At 35.4% G+C, this 11,065-nt stretch overlaps 1 protein-coding gene across 2 annotated transcripts; it reads right to left on the bottom strand.

Annotated features, from left to right (window-relative positions):
* Nucleotides 1-106: 106 nt before the first annotated feature.
* LOC136814793 (protein LSM14 homolog A-like) lies at nucleotides 107-11,065 on the bottom strand. Of its 2 annotated transcripts, XM_067071216.1 has the most exons (8): nucleotides 10,791-11,065; nucleotides 4,133-4,299; nucleotides 2,671-3,232; nucleotides 2,321-2,502; nucleotides 1,790-1,950; nucleotides 1,140-1,364; nucleotides 1,069-1,094; nucleotides 107-670 (listed from the first exon to the last, which is right to left on the bottom strand). In XM_067071216.1, exons 1-8 carry the CDS (start codon nucleotides 10,906-10,908, stop codon nucleotides 660-662), a joined length of 1,452 nt encoding a protein of 483 aa, XP_066927317.1. In that variant the 5' UTR covers nucleotides 10,909-11,065; the 3' UTR covers nucleotides 107-659. The 2 variants fall into 2 exon arrangements, with proteins under 2 accessions (XP_066927317.1, XP_066927316.1); XM_067071215.1 differs by lacking the exon at nucleotides 1,069-1,094 and having other exon boundaries at nucleotides 1,111-1,364.

Below are 11,065 nucleotides of genomic sequence, written 5' to 3'. Positions count from 1 at the left end.
AATCAGACTAATTTTTGTATGGACTATAACTGAAGAATCTTTAGCTACCTTTTTTGGACTATTCTGCAGACATTACCAGGGTAGAATAAGTTTCACAAGAAAAATGTAATTCGGAATAAATTCTTCTGGTTTATAATAGCGATAGAAAATACAAGTACTTCTAAACAAAAAAATAACACAATCATTAAAATTGTATTATATTACATAGCACCAGCATTAAGGCTTACTTTAAGTTACAGCTGGCATGCTAATGTAGTGTTAGACCGAGTTATTTTCAGTCAGTCAAAACGGAATTAGTTCTAATAAAAACACGAGTATTGGTGAAAAGGTTCAAACCAGAATAAAAATTAAACAATAAATTTATAAAAATTCTCATATGCTAATAAATACATTACTTGGTTGGAAGATGATTTGAGAGGTTTTAAATTTAGAAAGAACTAAGCGATTTTTTACAGTGTTCACTCACTTAGAGTTTGGATATAGCAAGCTGGATCGCTCAAAGTAGAGGGTTATTGAGAATAGATATAAAAACAGCAACAATAATAATAATAATTAAGCTTGAAAAATAAACTCAATAGAATAGAATGGTAGCAACTTGAAGCAACTGAAGTGTCACATGCGATTTATTTACAAATTCGTTGCAAATATCCTTGATGGAGTTACGAGGTAGCTGAAAATAAAATAGTTGAATTCGTATATTACTTGGTATGTCTGATTAGTGGGTTCAAAAACAAAAACGTCGGGATAAAACGTTGAAGATGCAAATGACTTGAAGCGGGAAATAAAATAGTTGAATTCGCATATTTTCTAGTATTCATGATGTGCACCATTGCAATGTCTTCTGACATAACATCACGGACCCAACAGCTGATTGGTTGTAATTGACGTAAAAACAAAAAGGTCAAGACAAAACGTTGAAAATGCAAATAATTTTTTAAGAGAAAAAGGGTCTGTTAATCTTAGAAATTAGAATTCTAGAACATTTTTTTAAGTAGGAAAAAACTGAGCCTGCATTTGCTTATAAACATTATATTGAAAAGAAAACGTGTAACCAAAAGAATCACTTACTTGCTGTTTTGGGTGGGTTTCGAGACCAAAAGAATCACTTACTTGCTGTTTTGGGTGCAGGATTTCGAGACTTGATTCCAGCTGCTTCATAGTCGAAATCGTAATCTACCCAGTTGCGATTGGAATTGCCACGGTAATTACCACGTCCGCGAAAGTTGTTACCACCTCGGCCCCTTCCTCGGCCACGTCCGCGATAACCACCACGACCACGATATCCGCCACGTCGATAATATCCAGCTTGTGATCCGAAGGTCTCGACGTTCAATGCACGTTCTTGGCGACGAGTCATTACTCCCCTAAAATTTGCAAAATGTTGAAAAGTTTATTGAAAATAAAATTTTGTCATCTAAACCAAACCAAAAGGGTTAGAGAGGAATATCGTCAACCTTTTCCAAGCAAGAAAAGTTAAAAATTTCTCGAAATATTGTGATAGATTTTTCTTCCAATCCGGCGTTCGATTGAAAACTAAACGGGACACGTGTCTACTATGCAAAGTAAATGGCTTTTTAATGATATGCTATGACGACTTTTTTACCAGCATGAATTCTTAGGTGTAGATTTGAAGTTTCAAAGAAAATAGTATTTTGATAATCGTTTCATAACATGGCAGGCGTTGCTTTGTGACCTAATTTATCAAAGCTTCTGGAGGTTTCAAAAATGAAGAATCGTATCGTTGGCAAATTCAATCAACACATGTGCTAATTAACTCTGGCGAACTTACTCTTCAGGTTTTGGCTGTGGTGGTGCAGCAGGCTTTGGACCCATTGCTTCGCATGAGATGTTGTCAAAGAAGGACTTGGAACGATCATAAAATTTGTCTGGTGAAGGTAATGGAGCATTGTCGTTGACTTCTTTTTCCTCGACCTTGTCTTCGACTTCGTCCTAACGAAAAAATGAATTGAAAAAAGAACAATTTTATTTAAAATAACTGGAAATACTTACAATTAAGATCTCGTCACCCCTTTGAGAGCGAATGTTTTCCTGCTATGAAAAGGGTAAACAACGATCAAATTTTTGAAAAACTTCTGTCCTTTCTTACGTTCAGAAGGGACAGTTTGTGAAACTAAACAAATATCTGATTCCATGGGATGGCTCTGTTCGAGAAAGCCTCAGAATTCTTCTTGGAAACAAAAAAACACTATAAACTCCAGTTGCATTATGCTGATAAATATTAAAGATGACACAAAACTGATGTCTTGAACAACTGACAGTTTCAAAAGGGGCTGGTGAAAGAATCTTAGAAGAAACTTACATCATCTTCGATCTTGACTTTGTTTAAGACTTTCAATAGCTCTTTTTCAATCTCTTCTTTGTTGAACTTTGCATTAGATTCTTCAAAGTTGAAATCTTCGGTGAACTTTTCACGTGTACCACGAGTTGTGTTTTTGTTACCACCAGCACCACCACGAGTTCCACGACCTCGACTGCCTGAACCTGAAATTTAGTTTAAAGCTTAAAACTTCGAAAACCAAAAAGTATCTTTCCATAACACATTTACAGATATTTCACGATTTAAAATACTCAATCTATGGAAACTAGATTTAGATATAATATTGCAATATTTTTGAAACTTAAAATAAACATTTATATGGATCAACATACCACGTCTCCTGTCATTGTAGTTATTTTTGTCTCTACTTTGATCATTACTGCGGTTATCCCGGTTGTCACGATTTTCACGGTTCTCTCGATTTTCACGGTTCTCTCGATTATCCCTATTGTCACGGTTGTCTCGATTGTATCTTGTGTTATCTCTCCTGTTGTCTCTTCTTTCTGGGTCTCTGTTATCACGATAATTCTGAGAATTATTGTCTCTTCTATTGTCTCTATTGTTATATCTATTACGATTATCATGGCGATTATCACGGTGATCATTATTTTTAGACTTATTATCAACACTGTTTTTTCTGTCACTACTTCTGTTACTGTCAGTTCGAGATCTTCCTTGATTTGACGAGCGCTCTTCACCTGTACTTTGTTTGAGAGGTTCTGGAGTAGGTGTCCTTGGTAAATTAGGTGGCGTTTGTCTGTTCATTGAAGGGTCAGGTTGGCGTGAAGGCGGGTATTGTGGATATACAAGATTGGGCATTCCTCCAAACTGATTGAAGTTTTGGTATTGATTGGGTGGATTTGAGAAGTTTTGAGTTTGCTGGATTGGTCCACTCTGTAAAAAGATGATGACAAGTTCTTTATGTATATAAGCTGTACAGCAAGTCAATATCTTCAATTTTGAGAAAGCTCAGGAAAGCTCACAAAAAAATGAAAGCAAATGGGAAGGCTGATGTAAAAAGGAAATAGAAAAGATGACAATATTAGTAAGAAAATGCAAACCAAAAAAATCAGAAAAAATATTGCGAGAAATCTTTATTTTCCTTAAAATTACAAAAGGGAATTTCCACAAATAAGAAAATCTGATTTTTTACTGCCAAAAAAAATGCCGCAAAAAAACAAAACAGGTCAAGCCACTTTTTAAAGAACTTTGGCCTGTCTTGACAGGTCTTATAGGAAAATATCAGAAAGAACTAATGAAGCAAGTGTGCCCTATTTTAGGCACTTTTTGGCCCAGATTTGCCAAAACAAATTTTCAAATATCGGGCTCTGTCTATTTTCTTTTCACCAAACACAACAGCTGTAAGGGCTGGATGGATGGAACATGTTGCATTGCACCAACACAAAAAAGATTCTTGTGCCCCCAATATTTAAGTCATTTGTGCAACACAGTAGTAAAATTAATGCGCAACAGTTTTGCCCAAACAATCTATCAAACAATTTAGACAAGTAAATAACTGATGACAAAAAAAGTAAATTGAGTGAAGAATCCCCAAACCGATCTAAATTGGTCAAATAATTGAATACCCTAAAACGTCCTAAAAGTTTTTGCAGAATTATTTACTGGATGTGTCTGGTGATATTTGTGACCCCACAGCAATTTTAGGTACCTGAAAATTGGACCGGTCTTTTAATAGCCAGAAAATGACTCGTAAAGACGTGAAACTGAACAATATGATCTTTTGATATCATAATATTGGTTAAATTATTTAGTATTCAAAACAAAACTACTTACATGTGCAATCGCTGGGTCACTCATTTGTTTTGGTTGTGGTTTCTTTGGAGCTTCACTGACATGAAGGTCTTCAATATCATGACCACGAAAGACAATATATTCAAATATTTCTTCGCGTGCTGGTACTGGTTCATTGGGACATCTATCCTCAGTTCCCATAGACTTGACTATAATAAGAACATTAAAGATTTACATAAAAGAACTATCAAGTGAGGTGTACCTTTTACAAGCACTTTATTTCATTGTTTTTGATGGTGGAAATCAAAGAATTTCACCTAAAAATCACAACTATCCAAATAAAAATGGACAGAATGTACTACAATAGCTTATCTCCAATTCACTAAGTATAAACAGCGAAAATCGACATGATCTAGAAAAATCCTAAAAAGTGAGGATTTACAGGCTATTAACCCACTGAAACTATCTTTCTTATTTGAACCCTGATATAAAAATTAATTTGAAAGAAGAGCCATCATAAATAAGATATTCTGATATAAACCTGCAAGAAATGGCTTTTTATAAAACAATTAATTTAAAGACCAATTTTAGAAACATCAATAAACAAAATGGGGCATCCATAAAATTTTATCCCCGTTTACATTCACGAGCCAACAATATCACAATATAACTAGCATTTTTATTACCATGATTTATGGGTTTTGGTGGTACATATTTTTACCTTTTAAAAATATCATTTTGATCTGCAAAATCAAGTTTCAATACTGTGGTATTAATCTCACTAACCATGAATGGGGACCAAAATTTGTTTTGAAAGTTCGAACTTCAATGACTCTCCTTATCAAAGAAAACAAAGATTTCCACCCAAGGAATTTAGTTTCATAGGATTTGACATGATGGAAATACAGCCATATGTATCTGGTCAATAGTTTTGCAAATAGCAAATTGTGACATTTTGAGCACAGCAAGAAAAAAGCTGGGGATCTGGGAGTGACATAATAGCTCTCGATAGGGCTTAAACACCAAGTCATAAACATTGCACTTGTCTTCCACAATGTTTTAATTAATGTGATTAAGGCTAATGATTATAAGGGAAAAACAAATAAAAAAATTAAACAGTGTAGGGGAAAAAAGTGCTCATTACAATTTTTAGACAATCTCAAGTTTTCACTAAAATTTACTGTTGGGAACCAAAAAGTGTCCGGTGATTACCAACCGGCTGTTATTTGCACTTTCTGGGTGTTCCCTCGGTTACTGTAAGTCCCTTTGCTTATGCCTTTTTGCTACAACTGACTTTTTACTTGAATTTTAAGGGGATTCATATTTTTCTAATATTTTTTTATCTAATGAATCAAATTTAATAAGGGGTCATTGACTGCCGTTAAGGGGGGGAGGGGGTCGACCATGTGCCGTTAAGGGAAGGTCGAAAATCTCTTTAGGGGTCAACTCACCACATATCAATTCTTTTCACGAGAAAATATCGATTTTTGAGACGTTTATTCCATACAAATGTTACTTTCCATATTTCTTTTCCTCCTTTTATCAACTAAGATCTGCTAAAGTCGCATACCTAAAGTATTCACTTCGCTATTTTTTAGAATAATTTTAACCAAAACAAACGACCCGATGTTTATATCTCGTGTTCCTTTTGTTTAGACGGGCCGCGCGGCCCTTGAATTTCGCAGACGTTTGATCTTTTTTCTTTGAAATGCCGCTATTTATTTGATTATGACAGTGGCGTCACTAGGGTGTCGCTCCTGAAGACTCAGCGACACCCTTTTTTGACAAACAAAAGTTTTTGAAAGACAAGAAATAAAAAGCGCTGGTAATAAGAGGACGACGCGCGGCGACTAGCGCTCGTACGGACACGCGCGGCGTGCAGCTTTTTTAGAAAATCACGTCGCCTTCAATGGGCGGTTTTCAATTGGCGGCGATGTTTTAAATTGGCGGAGATATTTAGATTTCAATAAATTTACGGCACCGAATCAAAATTCAGTATTGCGATTCCTTAGCTTAGTAGAGCTCGGTAGAAATGAAGACAGCTCCGGGACCGTAAAATAAGAAATTTTTCTTCACTTTGGCCTTCATCGTCTGCACAAAAACAATGACACGGCTACCGACTTTAATATTTATTGTTATCCTCTTTGTTAAATTATTAGCAGAACAAAAGAGGTCTCGTCGGTGACCGTAAATTATAATTATTTTATCAGAAAACGAGTAGAAGAGGAGGTAGGCTGCAGAGGAGGGGACTCATTGAATGCAAGATCTTTCTTCGATTATATTATGATGTGAGACTATTACCATGAGAGAGCCGAGAGATATATTTGGAATACTGTATCAGAAAAAGTTTTCAAGACCTAATAGTGCTTCTCTTGTTTTTGGGAAGAATTGTACTGATGAAGAAAAAAGAATGCTATTCGTCGTAAAGACAGCAAAAGTTGCTTGTTTCCAGAATGGCAAATAATAAAGTAAAGATTTGTGATTGAACATTGACTATCGTATGTGGCAATATATAAGAGAGAGTACTTGTACAGATCCTATGCTGTAGTTCTGTATTCTGATTGGATTGCATGACATGATATTGTATTGATACTGTAATGGATAGATCCATAGATGATAGACAGTTATTGGTTTTTGTCTGGTTGTGGTTTCTTGTTGTTTTATGAATTTGAGACTTTACAGACAATGACATCTTTCGTTTTCGAAGAACATAAAATTGTCGGTGCTTATTTTCAGTGACAGCTATACGAGATCAAGACTCAAGAAAATGTTTTTTTTTTGGGGGGGGGATTGATTACATTGTTTTGTATACGGTATTTTAGCCTGCTAGTCTAAAGTAATTTTTATTTATTTTGTTGAAGGTTATTTTTATGATGAGCTTTGTAAAAATCATACAAAATACTTTTATGTCAAATCACAAAATTATCACTTAAGAAACGAATTTCTCTCTTGTTGACTTTTCTATATAACACGAACATAACATAACTTTTTGAAAAAAATGAACAAATTTTTCCTTCACTCTCCATCCGCACACTTTGCAATAGAATTTCATTTTATATTTTACAAAAGGAGCGCATAAACTGTAAGACGGAGAGTTTGTTTATCCGGGAATTTCCCTAGGACAAAAGGAATTTCCCAAAGGGCAATATCATTCTTTTAGAAACCACAAGCTATTATTACGAACGAGACACTCACTCTTTGTATATTTTCGATCCAAAGTGTGGCTCTGCCACCCATGCAACAAATTCTCAAACTCGTCTAATGGTGAGTTGCCGGTTAACCACGTGCAACGTGGCCTGTGTTTGGGGTTCACAGGTATTGGGATCTGCAGCCCATAACGTCCCCCGGTTGTTTGGAAGTATTTGGGCGTTATATTTTAACACCGCCCTAATGAAATTAACAACCGCCCTCTAACCGCCCATTTGAAAATTGAAATTTGCGACACCCCTTGAAAATCCTGGCTACGCCACTGATTATGATTACGCCTACGGAGATAATTAATTCACGCAACTTTCGGAAAAAAGTTTAGAAATTATCTCCGTTATTTTTAAAATGTAAACTGAGCTAAGCCGTAGCGAAATTAAAGTAGCTGACGACAGACGAAACAACAATGAAAGTGAAGGAGAAAATTTATAGAGTTTCATTGATTTTTGACAATTTTTTTAACTTTAGAGAATTTGATGGCCGTTAAGGTCGAGGGGGGGAGGGGTCAGAGCCTTAACACCCAAATGCCGTTAAAAAATTCGAAAATCGAAAGTTGATGGCCACTAAATTACACATCAAAATTTACAGGGGGGTCAACATCCAGATACCAGACCCATAGCCGGGTGGTGGTGTCTTTTTTTCCTTTAAAAGTCTGAAAAGTCAAGTTATTATTGATGGGGGTGGGTCCCCCTCTTTTTAGAAAAAAGAGTTATCCTCAGTTGGTATTGATACCAAAATAGGGGGTGGGTACCCCTTTTTTTAAATAATATGATTCAGAAAGTTGGTATCCATATCAAAATGACAGCAAAACTTTCCTAATTGTTGCCCTTATAGCTAGAAAATACCCCGGGGTACATATCAGTCTAAACAGGTTTCAATTGGATTTGTTTTAGCTTTTGAGTATAATGACTGTAAATGAGTAATAAGTTTATTTTGGACTTGTTTGATATTTCCAAGTTTTATTTTGGATCAAGCCTGAAGCAAAAGCATTTTTTCTGTGATAGCATTTGGTAATGAGTGAATCTATTCTGCTCTAAAATTATGTACTAATAATAGCTTCTCCTAGTTTTTGCACATCAATTATATTCAGATAATATTGATTCAGATTGATTTTGCTAGCTTAATTGGGTTTGTTTTTATTATATTGTCAGTTTTCAGTCATTTTCTATTTTAGCATATGACATTTTTTGTGTTTCGTTGAAGAAAGAGTATTTCAAAAATGAGTTTTTTTGAAGTTTCTCTTAGTACCCTGTTTGTGTGGGAGGGGGTGGGTTCCCTTTAAACAGCTTTAAACTCAAATTTGTCAGATTGGTATTGGTACTAAATTAGGGTGTGGGTCCCATGATATTTTGTCAAATTCAAAAAGTCATGTTGGTATCGATACCAAATTAAGGGGGTGGGTCCCCCCTTTTTCTGAAAATTATGATTTTCAAGTTGGTATCGATACCAATTTTGGGGTGGTGGTGTTAACTTAGCTCAAAAGGTCAAAATTCAGGTTTTTGGGCTATGGGTTGATATTATAAATGTTGACCCCCCCCCTGAAATTTAAGTTGATCTTTCTCCTTTCCAATGAAATTAGAATGGTTCTTTTAAAATTTTTAGATTTCTAGAAAACTAGTTTTAAAGAGAGAAACTTTTTTGTAACGCACCCGGTACAAACTAAGGGACTGACAACTACAAAACAAGTCCAGATGTGTCTTTTGCAATTGTGAAGAAGCCACAACCGTTTAAATAGCAGTGAATAATTATATTGAAACCTGATTTTTAAAAAAGTATTTTAATTCCAGAAAATCAATGTTTACATTCAACAATCTCCCAATAGGATGAATTTGAATAAGTGAGGATGATTTAAACTATAATTGACCCCAAGAGGAAAAAATTGTCTATCGAAGTACTGTCGTTCAGGAATCTTTCCCCTATTTTTCCTGGAATAACCGGCATGAGATTGTAAAGGATTTGTTTCTAATGGTACGGAAAACTTTGTGTTTACTCACAAAACTGCGCAACTTGCCCAAACTCATTTTTCAACTTTCCAAGTCCCCTTCAACTACAGTAAACAAGAGTTTCACATCCATCATTGCCATCATACAGCTTTGACAAACAATCTGTAACTTTTCAACTTCCTGATGAGGAAGACCAGACGGTACTAATCGAACGTTCGATTGTGATCGAAGTAATCAATAATGATCGCTAACGATCGAAGGTGGTCAGTGACCACCTATCGATTTTATCGGTGATTGAATACTCAATGACTCCAGATTATGGCATTTTCTTCGATCATTTTCGATTTGTTCAATCATTTCGATTACTTTTTGATTACCTCCGATCATATTGAATGTACCTTCGATTGCATTGAGTACTTTCCAGCCTTCAAGGCAAAATGTTTTTTTGAAATTCCTGGATTTCCAATACAAGGTCAATTTTTTGGTGGAAAAATCTGAAATTTCTGATACTTTTTCCAAAATTTTGACAAATTATGTGGAATTTCCAAGGGTTCAAATAAAAAATTAAGCAGAATTTTCGAAGCACTTTGAAAAATTGACTGGACTTCCGAGTGTTTTTTTTATCTGAAAATTTCTGTCGCCCACCCCCTATATCAAATTTTTTCTAGAAGAGCCCAATTAAAACACGCAAAAACCACTTTCATTTTCTCCTACCAATCAGAATGCCCGATGTGAGTTATTTGAGGAAACCCAGGGTGAGGGCACACAAAATGGCAGGGAAATAAGGGGGTCAATCTTTATGGTGCAGGGCTTCTTTTTGTGCTTTGGTTTTAACTTTTAGGTCAGTTTTTTGGTTTTAAAGATATATCATAGTAATTGGTTATCGAAGTTGTCAAATGTTATCAATAACAATCAATGTACTCAAACGGGTTATCAAGTCCTTGAAGGGTTGTTAAGAAAGTGATCAATTACTCACAATTTTTTTGAAATCTTGGTACTCAACATTCGATTGTTAATCGATAAGTGGTTGTACGATTACTTCAATCATTATCGATTACTTTAATATTCGAATTTATCGATTCAGGCATCGAAATAAGGGATAGAAAGTGCATCGCAATTTTTTGATAAGCATGATTTTGTATCCTAAAATGCATCAATTTTCAATTTTTAGCTTGTAAGTAATCCAAAAACGCATCGCAAATTGCGAAATGCGATACGCCAATTCGATCCCGCCCTGCGATTAGTACCGTCTGGCGGAGGAAGAATATTCCTACACAGGAAGAAAAACACAAGTAAATTCTTCCCATTTGGGAAGTTTTTTCCCCATTTAGAAGAATCTTCCCATTCAGAAGAATCTTCCTGATCGGGGTAGTGGCGTAGACTGACTGGGGTATCAAACCTTTTCTGTGCCCTGTCTAAAGTGGTTTAAAAAATCAGTCATTATGAAAGGAGCTATATTTGTTAAACTATCGAGATAAAAGTATCTTCTTGGACTAAAACAATGCTATTTAGAATTTCTCGACGAGCAATACGGTTGCTAGAAAAGAAATTACCTTTCGCCAGTGTAACAGTTGATTCATTTTGATCGATGGTGTACAAGTAGCCTTCATACCTAATTTTCGCCTTAGATACTAGGCTTATCTTACTGCCAATATATGGAGTACCACTCATCTTCGATTTCTTTCAGAAATACTTTTTGATTCCAGAGATATTCCAGGATTCCAAGACTTGGTTGATTCAATTCAATTTTGATGATCAGTTTATCATAGAGCTTTATTGACCTTCTTGTCCTTCGCCGCCAAAACAGACTGGTACTTGATCTCCGTTC

Source organism: Clytia hemisphaerica, unplaced genomic scaffold (genome assembly GCF_902728285.1).
Source record: "Clytia hemisphaerica strain Z4C2 unplaced genomic scaffold, Clytia hemisphaerica genome assembly, whole genome shotgun sequence".
Taxonomy (NCBI): domain Eukaryota; kingdom Metazoa; phylum Cnidaria; class Hydrozoa; order Leptothecata; family Clytiidae; genus Clytia; species Clytia hemisphaerica.
Note: the sequence above shows the minus strand (reverse complement) of the source record. Positions and strands in the feature narration are given on the sequence as shown.